Genomic DNA, 19,858 nt, shown 5'->3' with positions numbered 1-19,858 from the left:
TCATGCGACGTGGATATTGTGTTAGATATTTATAACTGCGTCTAAAATATTGTGATATCGTATTGACAATAGACCAAATCCACTTTATTTATAGGTGTATTGCACATTTTATAAACAGAACCGTTTCCTGCACAGAAACAAAACATAAATATCTTACTCGTCTTAAAATAATCGTAATAATAGTTGTGTTCTGTTTGTTTTTGTGTTTAATTGTTTGAAAAAAAAATAAATACTAAAAATATATGATCAGCCCAATTTTATTTTTATTTTAAATCAACCTTAAAGAGAAAAAAAGAAAATTACTCAAAGCTAATCCTGATCTGGAGAAGGATCAAATACTGAAATATTGATACACAGATTTGACTAAATGATTCTGTCACATTCGGCTGCTTATGTAGAGAAAAACTTTAGGCATAGGTGCATTTCTTATCGAGTTTGTGCAGGCGGCAGAAATACGTTTGTTAAAATGTATTCAATTCAAAATTGTGTTTCCAGCTCTTCTGCCCAAGAACGGGTCAAATGCAAAAGACGAGTGAAATCTGAACCTGCACAATTCTGGAAAGTGAAAAGAGAAAACAGGCAAAAAAGACGACAAAAAAACTCGTATTTTACACTTTTTATTTTTTTTTACAGAGATTTCTCACTTAGACAAATAAATCCTACATTAAAAAAACAAATCAAACAAGAAAAGATTTGAACTTAACAAACTTTCACCAACTATTGCACTTTTTGAACATATTATAATGTATTACACGCTAAAAGGCCACATTTGAGTCAGTTATTGTGTATAAAGCTGAGAGATATTTGAACTATGCAACTATCACAGATTGAGCTAAAAAATGTCTTGAAAAATATTACATGTGTATAATTACTGATCTGCAGGATAAAGCCAAAAGTACTTGATATACTCGTCATGAACATACACGTATATAGTCATTTTCATGTTTGAATTAGTACGATACTTTACTTTGCTGCTATGATGCTGGAAAATATCAAGAAAAACACTAAAAAAGAAAGAAAATCAAGTCAGTTTGCTCTCAAAATATAAGACATATAAAACATCTGCCGAATCTGCTCCTGAATATGTTTTATTGTTTCATTTCATTCACTTTGTTCATAGATTTCTCTGGGGTCCGTGTTCCTGCTGGATTTGTTTTGAAAAATGGTGAATCCAAAATCGGAAAAACGACCCATTTCTCGTTTTCTGATCTCAAAACCAAATAGAAAATAGCGCAACCCATAAAAATGAAATTAAATCCTTATTTGATTTCACACTTTAAATCAGGCTCCGTGGCAGGGGCCCAGTGACGCTCTCCGTTCCCGGGTTCAAACACAAGGGTTTGTCGATAACTCATTTCAAGCCGGATTTATTAACATTATAACTGCCAAAAAACAGAATAAATTTGAATTTTACGCCAATTTTGAGAAAGATCTAGTTTACTAAAACACTGAGGTTATCCAAAGTCTCTGCTGGACATGTTTTGGCCGGTCTAATATGTAAAGAAAGAAATGTCAAGCTGGCTCGATCAATTTTGCCAGATTTATGTTCCAAATATGTAATTTTTTTGCAATTTTTCAAGCTGCTTTTTATATACGAAAACATGACATGATGAAAAACCTGTCATACTTTTTTGTCTTATATTTATGCGAGTAAACTGTTCTCTATTCACCTGCAGAGTCTCACCTTGAATTAAACTGATTTATCAATTACATTTAAGGTTATAATAGTTATATTTAATCCATTAACACTTGATACAAAAGCAGGATTTCCCGCTGTGTGGATTTGACAGGAAACGGTCGTCAGTCGCGTCCTCCTCCGAAGATGGCGAGCAGGAAGCTGAAGAGGTAAATGATGTCCAGGTAGAGGCTGAGCGTGGCGAACACGTACTCCTCGGGGCTGATGGCGTAGCGCTTGTTTCCCAGTAACATCTGAGTATCAAAGGCCAAGAACTGAGAGAAGAACCAGAACGAGGGTCAGAAACGGGTTTAACGACGAGAAGAGCGAGCACAGTAAAAACTCAGCGACGACTCCCCGGAGACGGTGAGCGCAGACGGCGAGCGCAGGCGGCGAGCGCAGGCGTGCCTTGAGTTTGTGTGAAATGAAGGCGGGGATGTGCAAATGTGTCGCAACTCGGGACACGATGTCTAATGTCAGTGTTACGATTATTGTGAGGAAACAACAGTGGAATCTTTACATTTATTTCATTCCCTCAAGTCTGTGACCGGCTTTACCAATTTTATTTAAGTTGACAAAAATAGACAGATTATTTCATTTATTTTATTTTGATTGTTTAATTGTATTTATTTTATTAATTTGTTATATTTTTATTTACATTTTCCCTTTACTTTTTTCTCAATCTATGAACTGCTATGTGTTCTTAATAAAAAATGAATTACATGTATTTTTTGGGCAATAGATTGAACTAAAAAGACTTAATTTTGCTTCTACAATTGTCCCAGTTATCATTTTTTTGTGTTTGTACTAAATATTTGGCAAACGCTCCAAAAAAAGGTCAATTTTATTCTTGATTTTCAGACAAAATTAGTAAAATTGTCAGAATAAACAACTCAAAAGAGACAAATCCGACACTAAATCAAAGCTGAGCTGTGTACAGTATTTACTGTACTTTATGTAGGTATATTAAAATATTTATCTGGAAATATTTGTTATTTTTGTGCGGGATGCATGATAAAGTCTAAGGTCTAATTCTGCTGTTTGTTTATGTATTTATTGTACTTCATGTTTCTATGGCAATATTACACAAAGTTTTACTGGGACTTTTTCTTACCAAAGTGAACAAAATGGCCCCCAACACGGCGTAAGTGGCGTGTAACCATGGCACCTGCGACGAGAGAAAAACAACATTACAAAACACAACTAAGAAGAAGGAGGAGCTAATGTAAGAACAGACTGGTCCATCCCTTTAGCCCCGCCCCAGGCCCCGCCCCTGGCCCAGACTAATCTCGACCGCTTTAAATCCGTCTAGAACTTTCCCGGGCCTGGTTCTCGGTCTGGGTTTAAGAGTTCACCGTGGAGGAGGACTCATTGAACTAAAACGCAGTGAAGATAAATATTATTTAGAATTTTGCAACAACAAAAAAGTTTTATCCCAGAATAGCCATTTTTTAGGTTTATAGTGTCACTTCCTGTTTGTAATCGATTACATCACAGTCGGAAATTACCCAGCAAACACTGGGCCAAAACTTATCTAATGTCACAATTATGAGAGCTTTATTTTGTTGAATTAATGTTTAAAGAGTCAAAAAAAGTTGTTTATTTGTGTAAATTCTGCATAAACTTAGACTGGAATGAGAGTCTCTGGTGTGATGTCACTTGCTGTCATTTTCTACAGGTTTTCCAGGTTTCTCCACAAATACCTGCTCGATTGGTGTAAAACTATCATTTATATGTACAACAAATAAAGTCAAAATTATAACATCGTACAAACCTGTCATACGTCACTTTAACTGATATTTAAAGTTATTTGGATACGTTTGTTTTGCTATTTCACTTCTAATCGACCCAAAACAATCGGTATCAGCAGGTGACGCGGTGCCTTTAAGCCCTCCCAGTGCTAGACCACGCTCTGGACCTTGAACTGGACCTAGGACTCGGTCTGGACCTTGAACTGGACTTACGTATCCGAAGGGCACGACGATGGACATGGTGATGGCGCAGAGCAGCATCACCATGACCAGAGAGAAGAGGACGCCCTGGCAGGAGGTCACGTCCACCTGCAGGAGGCGATAGAGTGTCAGAGCCATACTAACAAATGAAACTAGACTTTGAAAAGGGTCGTCGTGGTTACCCTGGACTGGAAGCTGAAGACGGTGACGCAGCAGCAGACCATCGCCGTGATGCCCAAACACAGAACCACCGACTTTGTGTTGTAGAAGCTGGAGACAAAGAGACAGACGACTCGTTACAATTTAAACTGAGGATGTCCCGATCGGAAATCAGGCCCGATCACGTGGTTTCAGACTCGATCGAAATCATACATCGCCTCCCGATCACTGATCACATACACATTTTACTCTTCTTAGTTTGATCAGCGCTTTACATTTCAAGCTTGTTATTAGTCTCTCATCTCCGTATGACACATGAATGGATCGCGACATTTTACTGCCGTAAAGCCCACACTTTACGGCAGTAAACTTTAGTTTTGTTTTGCGCCGTGCGACCTGCATGTCACACCATCGACAAGCAATGGGTTGATGTAATTTTGCGCGAAAGGTTTTTTTAATGTGTTTTAGAGTAATATTACTACTATCCAAATACAACTATCCTAACGTATTGGACCATTTCACGTGATTCAACAATAAAAATAATACAATTACCTTGACATAAATCCCATCATGAAAGCCATGCTCAGAGTCTGGATGAAACAAACGACATAAAACGTACAAAAGTCGTGAGTGATTGACTAAATTCAGCTTAACGCATTAATTAACACATGATAAAAAGGCCACTTACAAAAAGAACTAAGAGAATGACGTTCCAGGGAAACTGCCGCCTGCGAGAACACAAAAGTACACACAAAAGTACACACAAAAGTACACGATCAGACACTGGAAATAAACACAGTATTTCTAAGTCCGTAAAGCGCAGTACCTCAGATTTCCACAGCAGGTCAGTGCGATGTATGTGGAAAAGAACATGAGACTATAAACAGAAGAAAAGTGTCATTATTACAGGTGTTTATTGCGGCGTGAAGCGTGTGCAGAGCGTGTTTGACTCACTACGACGCGGAGTACAGGCCCGGATGAGTCTGGATGTAGTACCGCACTGGGCCACTGGAGGCAAAAGGAAACACAATGCTGAGTCCCGTCACAATTAAACATTTACAACTCATCTTTCTGCTCGAACTGGGCCTCGTCGAAGCGAGTGCAGCGCGTCGATAACAGGGAAACGGTTGATGCTAATGTGCGTTAGCGTCGTTTTGCTAAGCGACGTGTATGTTATGCCGAACGGGAAACGGACTATGCTAATGTGCCTTAACGTCGTTTTGCTAAGTGACGTGGAAGTTATGCCGAACGGGAAACGGACTATGCTAATGTGCGTTAACGTCGTTTTGCTAAGTGACGTGGAAGTTATGCCGAACGGGAAACGGTCAATGCTAATGTGCGTTAGCGGCGTTTTGCTAAGCGACGTGTATGTTATGCCGAACAGGAAATGGACGATACAAATGTGCGTTAGCGGCATTTTGCCAAGCGACATGTAAGTTATGCCGAACAGGAAACGGCCGATACAAATGTGCGTTAGCGTCGTTTTGCTAAGCGACGTGTAAGTTATGCCGAACAGGAAACGGCCGATACAAATGTGCGTTAGCGTCGTTTTGCTAAGCGACGTGTAAGTTATGGCGAAAAGGAAACGGCCGATACAAATGTGCGTTAGCGGCGTTGTGCTAAGCGCCGTGTAAGTTATGCCGAACAGGAAACGACCGATACAAATGTGCGTTAGCGGTGTTTTGCTAAGCGACGTGTAAGTTATGCCGAACAGGAAACAGACGATACAAATGTGCGTTAGTCGTTTTGCTAAGCAACGTGTAAGTTATGCCAAACGGGAAACGGTCAATGCTGATGTTCGTTAATGTCGTTTTGCTAAGCGACGTGTAAGTTATGCCGAACAGGAAACGGACGATACAAATGTGCGTTAGCGTCTTTTTGCTAAGCAACGTGCAAGTTATTCCAAACGGGAAACGGTCAATGCTTAATGTGCGTTAGCGTCGTTTTGCTAAGCGACGTGCGAGTTACGCCGTCGGTGCAAATGCGTTTTTTTTTTTGTCTGCCTGACGAGCCACGTTTTGGTCTGGAATCATCTCCGGCCGCTCCGATTTCCAAAGGGCGTGATTGACAGGCGGATTGACCAATCAGAGAAGCGCGTGGCCCGCTCGCGTCTCAACCAACAACAAGCGACACACTGAACTCTGTAAATCCGAGGTAAATTACGTCGTACATTTGGTTCTGAATGTTCAAAAAACGTCTTCCGCATTCGAGAGAGGTTTCGACGCCCCCTATGGTCCGATTTTAGGAAGGACGGGCTGGTCAGGCAAGTGGTTTATCACGAGATCGAGTCGGCGTTTAGAGCGGAAAGAGCCCGTTCTCCCTCGTCCAATCATCTCGCTCAAAAGTGCTTCAAGAGCCAAAAGTGCTTCGGAAGCTGGACCTCTCACGGCCCACTTTGAACGGCTTAAACGGGCCGTCCAAATGTGGTCCAAAACAAAACCAGTGGAAACGTGCCCTCGCTTCAGACTCAGACCTAGAGCGTTTCCTCCTGAACGCATTCCGAAGGTTTCACGTGAAGAAGAACGATTATCTCGACTCTGAAAACATCTCGTCCTGAACACAATCGCACGTAATGAGGAACTTACCAAAACGTGAAGAGGCTGACGATCGCGACGGTCACGAGTAACTGCGTCATGAGGATGGCGTAAACCTGAAACGGACACATCGTCATCGCCGTGGGTAAACGACGGGCATCACAAGCAACAAGAGCGTTCGTTTACCTTCCTGATGAACGTATGTCGGATCACTTTGTCGTCCCACGCGAACTGGGCCTCCATTTCAGAGTAGCCTGCGAAGAACACAGCAAAAACAAGCAGAAAATGTCATAAAAATAGGCTAAACATTAGTGTAGACAGTTTGCTGGGTGCGTTACCCGCTGAGGCCTCCTGATAGGTCGGAGGCTCGGCGTCCTCGGTGACCTGCTGAGAGACAGAACGTGTTAGAACGACCCGGAAAAACACAACTCAATGAATCCAAATGAAGTGACGCGCAGAGGTGAGCGCGAGTGAGAGAAACGCTACTTTACAATGACCCGAATATTAACTCAAGTGTTTGGAGGAACTACTACGGCAGTAAAAACACATAATATCTCATAACAAGGTGTAAACGAACACGCAACAATGATATTATGTTGTCAAGACAAAACTTTCACTCAAGTAAAAGTACTGCAACTACAAGCAAAAGTTTGTCCAGTGGAAGTAAAAGTTTGGCATCAGAAAAGTACAATTTCATCAACATTTTATCATTTTACTTTAGTTCTAATAGGCTGCGTTCACACTTAGTTTAGTCCTGGTTTGGTCCCCGTTTGGTTCCGGTTTAATCCCGGTTTGGTCCTGGTTTGGTCCCAGTTTTATCCTGGTTTGGTCCCGGTTTGGTCCAGGTTTAATCCCGGTTTGGTCCTGGCTTGGTCCCGGTTCAATCCCGGTTTGGTCCCAGTTTAGTCCCGACGTAGACTTGGTTTGGTCCTGGTCTAGTCCGGGTTCAGTTTGAAGTTTAGTTCCTTTATTGTGTGAACGCAGCTTTAACCTCGGACCAGTTTAACTTTAACGATCAGTTTTACACGTTTCCTCTCGATGTGAAGTACTTTCACTCACTGACACACGGCCTCCATGTTTGTTTATGTCGCCGTGTTGTGCTTAAACCGGATCAATAAAAAAGTCTAGTTTTCACGCATTTACACTGGTGATTCGAGTCCTCGTTAAATGGTAAACAACAACTTTCTGATCATGTTGTACTTTGGATAATGATAAACACGTTTGAAGTAAAATTCCGGCTTTCAACAGTCGTTTATTACAAATCTTTCACGCAATCACACAATTTTAACACTTAATCGCAAAGAGGACGCGGCACAAAACGAGACTAGAGTTTATCGTACGCGTCGGGCGACAAACGAGGAGCTTATCGACCGTCGGCGTCTCCGGATTCTAAACAATCGTCGTGGGAATCGAGAGGACAGTTTTAACAGTTACCTTCTCCTTCTTCATGGTGGTCTCTCCGGAAACACGGCGGGTTCAGGGATGTCTTCGGGTCAAATGTCCGAGCGAAAAGCGCGACGGCGTCTGCGGAGCGGTCGTTGCCGGCGGTGACAGAGTCGTATTGACGAGCGTCTGTGCGCGGGGGGATTACAGAGCGTCTTTATACTTGTGCGCGCGGTTAATCTGTTGCTAACCCTGATCCCGCAGAGTCCAGATTCACCCTCGGGAGTAACGAGGCCCAGGCCACGTTCACACGACGGGACGGAGGGATTTCGGGGCGAATGACGAACTGCGGTTTATCTCACGGCGCTAAATATGTAGTAAAGGAATTTGATTTACAAGAACTGAGATCGTAACGCAACTAAAACAACGTGAATCCCACATTTAAACAGACAGACTTAACAGCGACTTTTTTATACCTTCAAAGCATTTTACATCAGGGAACCACTCACATACACACACAGACACACACACAAACACACACACAAACACACACACACACACACACACATACATATATACACACACACATTCACTCACCCACACACTTACACGCACACATGCACACACTCACACATGCTCAAACGCGCACACACACACACACATACACACACACACAGTCACACATACACACACACACACACACACACAGTCACACATACACACACACACACACAGTCACACACACACACGCACACACACACAGAGTCACACATACACACACACACGCACACACACATACATTCACTCACCCACACACTTACACGCACTCACACATGCTCAAGCGCGCACACACACATACACACACACACGCGCACACACATACAGTCATGCACACACACACACACACATACACACACACACACACACACACACACATACACACACACACTGGCAGTGGCAGTTGCGATCGGTCCAGACCAAGTCCAAGGTCCAGCTCAAGGTCCAATACTTTGGTAATTTGACCTTTGCACTTTATCTAACGCTTCGACCAAACTAATGTGAACAAATCTAAAAGTAATGGTCACGGAATAAACACAATAATGACCGATGGTTTTGTCCATGTCGTGCAGTGACACAAACATTATAAAATATAGGCAGAGGCTAAATATTCACTTTCATAAACGGCGTGACAGACACGGGTTTCATTCTGTGCTTCATTAGGACCCAAAAATAAACCATTATATGTTTAATCAACCGGTTTTTAACTAATTTTTCTATTAAAATGTTGCTCTATCTCCACTCGCAAGATGGTCGCCGCAGCAACAGAACCCACGCTCACTCTAGCTACTATTATAACCAATGAGCTAAATGTGCTAAACGTGCTAAACGTGCTAAATGTGCTAAACGTGCTAAAAGTGCTAAATGTGCTAAACGTGCTAAATGTGCTAAATGTGCTAATAGTGCTAAACGTGCTAAATGTGCTACACGTGCTAAATGTCCAGAGATATTGTAAAGTTGACAAAAAAGCCATAGCACAACCTGATAAAGTGCTGAGTCACTGCGGGTAAAACACTTATCACAGCAGAATGTTAGAATAGTCATGAATTAACACAATATTTAGTGTTTAGCGTCTTAAAATTGGTTAAACATAAGGCTAACTCAAAATTCTATCTATGTGTGATGTTAAAAAAAAAAAAGAACAAAGAGTTTGCGCGTGAATCAGTCTGAGAAAAAGATAAGTAACGTTAATGGTTAAAGGAAACTAGGCTTAGAAATGAAATGTGAGAAGGATTTGAATTACAGCTGTATTTTTTTTATCACAAAACGTAGCAAGTTATTTGAAATAAATCTAGAACAAACAATTCCGTTTCAATTTCATGTCTTGATTTGCATTTTTACCTGTGATTTGTAGAAATGCCAGTGCCAGAAAAACCCCGTTAATTGATAGTTAGGCCCGAGCGCCACAAGCTGGCGAGAGGCCTATTAATCTCGTAAGGCCGTGCGAAGCACGGCTGCGAAAGTGCGCACGTAGTGCGCACGAAATCGAGCGCGAAGCGCTCGCCCACTTCCAAACACTCACTAACGCACTCCTCCACTCATGCACGCCCCGTGCATACTAATTAGTTGTAGGAAAATGGAACATTACCGTTGTAAACGGGCGAAGCCCGTGCAAAAGTTCGCACTAAACGAGCACTTTACATTGGGATGACGACCGCGAAGCGGTCGTCATCCCCATATAAAGCACTCATTTGCGCTAAGTAGCTCACGAATACGTTCCCCATCTCTTGCATGTTCCGTGCATATAAGCATGTAATGCAAAAATTGAACATTATTACTGTATAGAGGGCCAAAAACACAAAGTGGGCGGAGCCCACTCAAAATTATCGAAAGTACCCGTCAGTGACCAGGGACCCACACCATGAGGTAGGAAAGCGCGAGCGCTTTCCGAAAATGTATAGTTTATGATATTTGAAAAATGAGAAACATTGTTTTCGTATCGGAATATTATTAGGCCCGAGCCCCAGCAGGGGGAGGGCCTATTGCTCCCGCAACGCTGCCGAAGGCAGCGTTGCAACTGTCTGACCAAACATGCGGGCGCAGCCCGCATGTTTGGTACCCCGTCGCCCCTGGCAAGTACAGTGAACTAGCCCATGCCGAAGGCATGGATCATGCATACTTACTCCTGCTATGACAGAAATAGTCAACAATTAGTGAATGGGCGTAGCCCATTCACTAATTGTTGACAACAGCAGCGCGAAGCGCTGCATTCCTCCAAAAACCCTCCTGGCATCGTCCCGTACGCGAGAATCCATGCCGCAGGCATGGGCCATGCTTGTATCTGCTCAAATCAATGGAAGTCTATGGGGAGTGGGCGGGGCATCCCGACGGAATAGGGAGTGACGAGCGCGTAAGCGCTCGTAATGATGATTCCACCCCATGGCGGCATCGGGAAGGCTTAGAGCTTTCAAACGATGTATCATTTGTTGTTATAGTAAAAACGGCTATATTGTTTTTGCTAAAAATATTATTATTATTATTATTATTATTATTATTTTTCTTGTTCTTCTTCAGCGCTTTGATCTCTAATTTGACCCCCTGAACATGCTCAAAAACTCACCAAACTTTGCCCAAAATTCAGAATCGGCGAAAAATTTTATTTTTTCTGGGCCATTTTTTTTTTCGTTAAAAAATGGCGCGACAGCGCCACCGACAAAAGTCAAAATACATTGCGCCTATGGGAGACGCCCCGAGGTCAACTTTGGCGTAAAGCTACGAAATTCGGGACACGCATTCCTCTCGTGAGGATAAACAAAAAAAATCATTGTGGCCACGCCCCCAAACTTACCCTATGGCCGCCATCTTCCTTTGAAAATGAAAACAAGCTGAGTTAGCCATTTTGTTTACGTCAAACTTTGACGAACTCCTCCTAGGGCGTTTTGCCCACCGACTTCAAAATCGGCGTACGTCCTCTGGACAAGTGGGGCATCTAAAGTTATTCAATTTTTTGATATACCTTTTACGGTCTGTGTGCGGCGCAGCCGCAAAGTTGGACAACTTATTTTGGAATATTGCAGGTCTAAAAATTGCTCCCATTTGATCAAAACCAGTCCGATTAGGACCAAATTTGAATCAGTTATTAAACTTTCTAGTTTGGACCAGTTTATGATGACAAAATTGAAATGGCAGTGATAGCGCCCCCTACAGAGTGACCTTTAAATTAACATTGAAGGTCAAAAATTAGTTTTACCAAAATTGTCTAAACTTTACCCAAAATTCTATTTTGCCGTCCCGATCACAAAAGCCAATCACAAAAATGCCTAATTTTTTACGCCGTAGTCGTAGCGATGACAGAAACCTCCCATGTTATCCCTATGGGAAAACCACAAAATCTCTCAAATTACCACATTTTTATGTTTTACACTTTAACGAAGTCCTCCTAGTGCGTTTTGCCCACCAACCTCAAAATCGGTGTACGTCCTCTAGACAAGTGGTGTATCTAAAGTTATCCAAATTTTAAGGATAACTTTTACGGTCTTTGTGCGACGGAGCCGCAAACGTTTCCCAGAATTCTGACTATTTGGCCTTCAGAGTGGCCTATAAACAATAGAGTTTTTCCAAATGACATGATATTTTGAACAAAATTCTAATTTGCCATCCTGATCATAAAAGTATGAGAGCCAAAGTCATATTTTGTACGGCGTAACCGTAGCGATGACAGAAACATCCCATGTTATCCTTATGGGAAAATCGTAGAATCGCTCAAATCACCACATTTTTACGCTTCACACTTTAACAAACTCCTCCTAGGGCGATTGTCCGATCAAGCTCATATTTGGGGGAAATCATCTACACAAGCGGGCCATCCAAAGGTATCCATATTTTGATTCTAAGTGCTACGGTCTCTGTGTGGCGGACCCGCAAATATATGTCAGAAATGGGAAAACAGCGAAATCTCTAAAATGACCACATTTTCACGCTTCACACTTTAACAAACTCCTCCTAGGCCGATTGCCCGATCAAGCTCATATTTGGGGAAATCATCTACACAAATGGGGCATCAAAAGTTATCCATATTTTGATTTTAAGTGGTACGGTCTCTGTGCCGTGGAGCTGCAAATATATTGTCACAAATGGGAAAAACACCAAATCCTTGAAATGTTCACATTTACGCTTCACACTTTAATGAAGTCCTCTGTGGGCAATAGCTCGATCAAGCTCATATTTGGGAAAAATAATCTACACAAGCGGAGCATCAAAAGTTATCCATATTTTTATTCCAAGTGTCACGGTCTCTGTGCGCTGGAGCTGCACATTTGACCGACATTTGTGTTCATTTGCACTGGTTAAGCACAGCATTGTACATGTCCAATGTGTCGCTGTCTTAGTTCTTAGACAATTGCGTTAGCGCCATCTCTGTAAAATGCAGAGAGCAGAGTCGTAAGGCCGGCGGCCCGCGAGGGCCGTTGGATGCCGCTTGCGGCTTTAATTCTTTCTTTCTTCTTCTTCTTCTTCTTCTCGGGACCAACCCCCCTATTTTTCACCCAGTGAACATTGACGAAAAGTCAAAAAAAATTGCACGCCTCTAAAAATCGTGCCTCTCTACATTCTGGCTATTTCCCTTTTCTAAAATAAAAAAAATTGGCGCGTCAGCGCCCCCAAATGTACCAAAAATGCATTGAGAGATGGGAAATGACCCAAAAAAAATCTGATCGTAGAATCATGAAATTTGGCGCAGAGGTAGATGGTGACAAGAGAAGTAAAAAATATTATTACGGCAACGCCGTCCGCCCAACCAAATGTCGGCCATATTGCTTCAAAAATGGCTAAACATGACTTCGGAGTTTTTCCAAACGTCGTACTTTTACGAACTCCTCCCAGGGCGTTGGCCCTAAAAAGCTGAAATTTGGTGAAAATGCTACTGAGGAGTGGGACATCAAAAGTTATCCAAATTACATTGATACCTCTCACGGTCTCTGTGCGGCGAAGCCGCAAACTGTAGCTAGAATTTCAGAAATCTCCCATATTTAAAATTTCGGCCGTTTGCGCAGATAAAGTCCGAATTGCGTCAAATTAGAATCAGTTGTTAAACTCTTTGCCCTAAACCTACTTGAAGTGAAATAAATTCATTTGGCGCCACAGCGCCCCCTACAGATTTTATATGGAGGTTAAATGTTTAGTTATGTTTAGCGTAATAAAAGGACAATTGGGGCGCGTTAGCGCCCCCTCCTCTTGCGGCGTGGCGGCGGTGTGGCGGCGGCGTGGCGAGGGCCGATCATTGCCGCTTGCGGCTATATTTTTTAGCTTATTTCCGTCGGGTCGAACTTTTCCCGCCAACACCCGCCGGAAGTGCTCTTCAAAATAAAAGCCCGCTAACCGGAAGTGTGGCATTTTCTTCAACTACTGACAAATAATAACAATTGTAGACACACGGAGCACATTCTTTGCTGTAAAATGCAGCTATTCTCCTGTTTCTGTTCAGCTTCAGGTGACGTAACGTTTTGTGTAAGTTTGATTTGGAAACAGACTAATTGGATTATCTCTGAGCTCTTTACAGACCTGCAGCCGACTACTATAATGTGATTTACCTGAAACGGTATTGAACCCTTTTAGTCTAATCTGTAGGAAACATATGTAACCACGACAATGACAACAATAACAGCCACATTCATACGTTTAAAAGGGTTATGTTAATGTCCAGTGGAGGTGATGTGTGATTTAATTCAGTTAAATGTATATACTAGATAATGTGCAATGGCTGAAGCTATAGCAAGTGTCTGCATTCTTGCGTAAAAGTACTACATGTGTGTAGTAAAGACTTTATTCTTGTTAGACTCGAGCCATGGAATGGAATGTTCTTTCCTTGGAATGTTCTTCCCCTGGTTTATGTTGTTGTTGTTGTTCTTGTTGTTGTTGTTGTTGTTGTTGTTGTTTTATGGCGGCTGGTATCCAAGTGTTACATTGCCGCCAGACTTTATTTTTGAGATGTTGTTGTTGTATTCTTTAGAACTTCCAGTAGCCATGAGTGTGAAGCACGCTAGAACATCCTCTTGCTCCTCATCCTCGGCACATTCTTGAACACACCCCGACTCTATAAACGTCTCTACACAACCCTGTGCTGTATAAGTGAGCAACTACAGCCTCACACAAACCCTGTGACTGGAATGTAAGAACGTTCTGCAGATTGAACTCCCATCATTCTGAAACCATAAGGCGAACCCAGTCCTTTCTCTTTCATAAGCTGCACAGCGAATCAGCACGTGCTCGACAGTCTCTGACTCCTGACAGTGACCACACAGACCGGTCAGATGTTTGCCTCTCCTACTCAGTGACCATTGAGTCCAGTATGGCCCATCCTCATGTGAGCAAAGGCCCTTTCCTCCCCTGCGTTCCTGCCCATGGACCCGCAAGGACCCACACTACCCTGTATGTGACAGAGATGCCGTCCAGTGTCACAGTGGCTCCAAAATTGCTGCCAAAGGCCGAAGACGTGACTCTTGATGATGGGCTTGATTTCAGATTTTCTTAACTCAACCGCCACATCAATTGATGGCCGCCTAAAGGAACATTTATTCCTATTTTTCCTATTCTTCATGTGAAAGGTTTTTCACTCTTTATTCTTTAGACTTTATTCTTTAAAGTCTCTTTAGCTCCAGTACTAGTTTGTTTAAGCTGAAGTTAAGATAAGATAAGATAAACCTTTAATATCCACACAAGGGGAAATTTTGTTGTTACAACGTTTCAAAACACACTCTTAATAGAACTCTTATGAACAAAAACAAAAAACTCTTATTAACAAAACTCCTCTCCTATCTTAATAGGGAATGGAGGGGGGGAAATAAAATAAAATAGATAATAAAAATAAAGATAAAAATCAGATAATAATAACAAAATAATGATAATAGAATAAAATAAAATAAGTAAAAATAGCTAGCACAAGACTTGGTAATACTATTAGTAGGTAAGTAAACCGTATAAAAAACAAAATAGAACACTCTTATGTACAGGTATTGCACATGGTTGATTCAGTATTGCACATGAATATGATGGTATTGCACATGGTTACATCAGTATTGCACATGTTCAGGGCTAGCAGTGTTTGTTGTAGAGTCTGACAGCAGCAGACCTGTGAAATGTCTCCTTCACACAGCGAGGGTGGATCAGTCTCTCACTGAAGCTGCTCTCCAGAGCGGACAGAGTGTCCTGCAGGGGACAGAGTGTCCTGCAGGGGACAGAGTGTCCTGCTGGGGGTGAGACTCATGGTCCAGCATAGATGTGAGTTTAGCCAGGACCCTTCTGTGTAATGTAGTTTAGTTGTGTAAAGAAGTGTACTGTGTCTAATTTGTGGAAAAGGTACTGCATTTGTGTGAAAGTACTGCATGTGTGTAACACGTGTCAGAGTACTGCATGTGTTGTTGAAAATGTTTCATATTTGTTGAAAAATATTCAGCCTTCTCGCCCGTCCATGTTTTCTGCTGCGTTTTGCGGCATACCAACCACGCTCAGTAATTCACAGTTGATGATTGCGTAGTTTGCGACTCAAATAGTCATATAATATGTCCTGACAAATTGCAAGATTGCGCTGAACGCAGACCTGAGCAGAGAGAAAGCGAGAGAGCCTCGGGGACCCGGCTGCACCCCCTCCTCCCTGTAGAGACGCTAATGCTTAGTATTAGCGTTAGCATTAGCATTAGCAATTTACTTTTGTAAATACTGAAAAAAGTACGGTATGTACAAATGTCAAAAGCAATAGCCCCTAAGATGGTGAAAGCGATCGTAAAGATGTGCAACTTGTAGAAATTGGTGAAAGTGTTAAGGAGTTAAAACACGTCAAAAATCCTACAATCCTAAAATACAAGAACATATAGTGTCTGCTTTATGACGCTCAATTAATCACTTGATAGTTTAATAAATACTTTATAGAAGCTATATATATATATATATATATATATATATATATATATATATAGCTATATATATATATATATATATATATATATATATATATAAATAAACTTGCCATTAATTCATTTAAAATGCACAGAGTTCGGATTTATTTTCAGAATTTGGAAGGTTTGGGAATATAAGTTTGGCAATAAAAACCGTCATAGTTCCTTGTTTTGTCCGAGCGTAAAGTTTATTTTAGTTTACGTATTTGAAGCGATCACAGCTGCATTAACCATGAAGTGCTTATTCCAATCTGCAGTCGCTGAAGTTATTAAATCAGACGTTAAATGCAGAATGAAATAGAATGCAACAAATGGAATAGAATAAGCTTTATTATCCGGTCACAATGAAAGCAGTGAAGAATAAAATGTTTAATAATATAGTAGTAATAATGATTAAAAGGGTCATTCGTATTAATAGACTCCTCTTTGTGACGATTTCGTTATTATGTAAAATGTAATGTACTTGCTATTCCTCTCTCAGGCACTAGATGGCGCAAGAACACAACAAATATTACATGTTATACAGTATGCAGCATTTTGGATTTATCACCACATTACAACATAACGTTTTATCATTTTTATATTTTAACTCTTTTTGTTCTTTTTTACTTTAAACTACACTCAACATTCAAATACAGTGTGCAAACCTTCAAAATAAAACTATCTCCATTTAAATATAATACCCGCCCTGCACTAAAACAGAGCAGGCTTTAGACTAAATACATTGTAATTATATTAGAAATTGTTTCTCTTATGAAGGTTATTTTGTGTTTTCATATCGACATTTTTTTACATCGATTTTTTTTTTTTTGACATCGTATTTTTTTTTTACATCGAATAAATTTTTTCTGTACATAGAATTATTTTGATATCGAATTTATTTATTTTTTACATCGAATTAAATTTTTCTCAACATTGTATTTTTTTTACATCGAATAAAAAAAAATGTAATCATATTTATATACAGTTAATATTTTACTAGATTCGATGTAAAAAAATACGACGTCAAATAAATTCGATGTCAAAAAAAGAAAATATATATAAAACACAAAAGAACCTTTATATTCTCTTCAAATGTCACGTAACCGTCGCTGCGCCCCGCGTCCGGCAGGGGGCGCATTACGCTCCGGTTCCCTCTGCACCAGCCGCGCGGTTCAGTCCAGGACACTGGGCGTTCTTTTGAGCTCGGTTCACGATGTTCTTTCGTTTGTCTCGGGACGTGACCGATGTCCGCGCTGGTCCCGTGGCCATGTCCGGGCCGGAAATACACGGCGCGTTCCTTTTAGAAACATTTAAATATTAATACTTCCATTTTCATTCTCTGTAAAGCTGCGCGTCATGAAACTGGCCAACAAAACGATCAAATTATCAATGAAACGCAGAATTTCAGATACTATTTCCTAAATAATGGGTTAGAAATTGTTTATTTCCCCCATAAAGAAGGTAATATTATAAATGTACTTAATGTTTAAACAGAAAGGTTTTTGGTCTGACATTAAAGTGACTTATGACAGGTTTTTACCATTGTTAATTCTGACTGCATTTGGTGTATTTATATCTGTTGTACATATAAATGATAGTTTTACACCAATCGAGCGAGAGAAAACGTTGAAAAATGTGTAGAAAATGACAGGAAGTGACATCACACCAGGGACAGGAAGTGACATCACACCAGGGAGACTCATTCCAGTCTGGAAGTTTATGTTTATGCAGAATTTACACAAAATAAACAACTTTTTTGACTCTCTAAACATTAATTCAACAAAATGAAGTCGCTCTCCTATATTTTTGAGTTTTGGCCCAGTGTTTGATGGGTAATTTCCTAGCGTGATGTCATCAATTACAAACAGGAAGTGAAATTCTAAACCTAAAAACAAAACGTGTAATTTTTTGCAAAATTCGAAATATATTTATCTTAACTGCTTTTTAGTTCAAAATATACATTAAAACCTTAAATTATGCTCTGTTTATAAATAAAGACTGAAATGTAATAGTAGGATATCATACGGCCATCTGGATCTACAAAATAAAACTCATATACAAACCTCCATAACTCACAAAATGACACCTATTTTATGATTGATTTACTTTTTCCCCGACTCTTAAGCTTAAGTGCTGTGATGTCATCGCTTTGTCCCCCCCGGGAGCCGCCTCTGTCCAGGGACAATGTGGTCACGTGACACTTAAATGTGAGTCAAAATGAGAGGTGGACATGTCCTTTTATCGAGACGCAATGGAATCGACATGAATCAGTCGCAGTGGATCTCAAACGACTGAATCAGACGCTAATCGCTGCTAAAAACACATCTTTTCATTTAAACCGAGCAAAACACTTTTATGTCATGGCTAAATTGCTACGTGAGGTATTTTTTTGTTTTGTTTTTGAATCAAACTTTATTGTCCCTGTACGTCACACGACTCAGGGGATTTTATCTACACTTTTCCCATTTGAAACTTAATTTTATCATGATTTTTTATGTTTACAGTTATTTTACATTTACATTATGATTTGAACACATCTGTAAAGCACTTTGTACAAATCGTAATAAACGTGTGTATTAAACTACATACGACCAGGAAAGTACAAAAGTGACTGTACTTAAGTCTGTACATTTTACAGTGGAAACCTTAGTACTTTTACTTCTCTACATTTGAGCGCAGGATATTATACTACATGTTGGAACTGGACTGAAAAGTAAAAAGTACTTTTCTCATTTTTAGTCTGAAGTGGAAAAAATATAAATTAATTAAAAATGATTTGCTAAATGAGATTCAGTCGTTACAGTTTAACATAAAATAGTCAAAATCACTACATTTGGCTCTAAAAGCAATTTTTTTAAGCATGTACTACAATTTTTTTTGTAGATTTTCTAATGCAATACTTTGACTCATCTTCACGTATTTATTCGCTCCTGTATGTGTGTTTTTAGGAAATCGAGTACTTCTTACAAGCCAATAATCATCTATATTATGTCTTCAACGGCAAAAGTCGCCATTTTATCTTCGTCACTCTCGAACCACTTTTTATTTTACACTTTGTTTTGTTTAATCTGTTTAATTCTTCTTCATAAAGAGTCTCTTTTCCTTCCCTCGTCTTCATCCTCTCGTCTCTTCACGTTCGCGTCGCCCTCTCAGCCTCTGATATTTCGATCTCTAATGGTCCTCCTCGGTTCCCGCGCCGCCATTGGCCCGTTGCCGCTGTTGCTAGGTTACCGCTCTACCCTATATATACGTGTGTGTGTGTGTATGTGTCCTGCAGGAAGAACTGTCAGAAGAAAGAAAGAACATACTCCCAAGACCAAAGATTTACGGTATAATGTTGTTTAATAATGGTCAGCTGCGCCACTTTTGAACATTTACAGAACATCGATGCCGCTGATGGGTTGCGTTCATGTCTCGTCGCGTCAAACGTCGAGAAACGTGGGCGTCTTGACCCGATCCGTGGGTTAAAATAGCTCTGTAACGGCCGGCTAAGTCTTTTCAGATCCGACCGGTACACGGGTCTCTCTAAGTGGAATTGGCCCCTCGTTCCTTGGCGCGAAACCGCCGGCGAACGACTGGAATGCGAACGCAGCCCATCGACCCATCGACACACGCAGGTGGATGACGTCGACGTGGCGTAACCCGTCGATACTACACAAGTCTCAACGTATAATCTACAGCGATGATAACCAAGAATAATCGTTATATATGTACAAGTCGAACACC

At 40.8% G+C, this 19,858-nt stretch overlaps 1 protein-coding gene across 1 annotated transcript; it reads right to left on the bottom strand.

Moving 5' to 3' along the window:
- Positions 1–1,792: 1,792 nt before the first annotated feature.
- faim2b (Fas apoptotic inhibitory molecule 2b) lies at positions 1,793–7,769 on the bottom strand. The gene is made up of 12 exons (XM_072452931.1): positions 7,755–7,769; positions 6,659–6,704; positions 6,507–6,574; positions 6,372–6,436; positions 4,741–4,794; positions 4,613–4,663; positions 4,475–4,514; positions 4,339–4,376; positions 3,810–3,897; positions 3,640–3,735; positions 2,790–2,843; positions 1,793–1,950 (listed from the first exon to the last, which is right to left on the bottom strand). The coding sequence occupies exons 1-12, from the start codon at positions 7,767–7,769 to the stop codon at positions 1,801–1,803; spliced, it is 765 nt and encodes a 254-aa protein (XP_072309032.1). The 3' UTR covers positions 1,793–1,800.
- Positions 7,770–19,858: the final 12,089 nt, after the last annotated feature.

This window comes from Eucyclogobius newberryi, unplaced genomic scaffold (genome assembly GCF_026437365.1).
Source record: "Eucyclogobius newberryi isolate DKJ021-1_F unplaced genomic scaffold, fEucNew1.0.hap1 SCAF_19, whole genome shotgun sequence".
NCBI lineage: Eukaryota > Metazoa > Chordata > Actinopteri > Gobiiformes > Gobiidae > Eucyclogobius > Eucyclogobius newberryi.
This window is presented reverse-complemented; position numbering and strand designations above follow the sequence as displayed.

Bases quoted from the DNA above. Each gene is read 5' to 3' on its own strand.
- faim2b (XM_072452931.1), bottom strand. The intron at 4,515-4,612 runs GTACTGCGCTTT...GTGTTCTCGCAG, and splicing joins ACCTGCTGTGGAAATCTGAG to GCGGCAGTTTCCCTGGAACG. The intron at 3,898-4,338 runs GTAATTGTATTA...CTTTGTCTCCAG, and splicing joins ATGATGGGATTTATGTCAAG to CTTCTACAACACAAAGTCGG.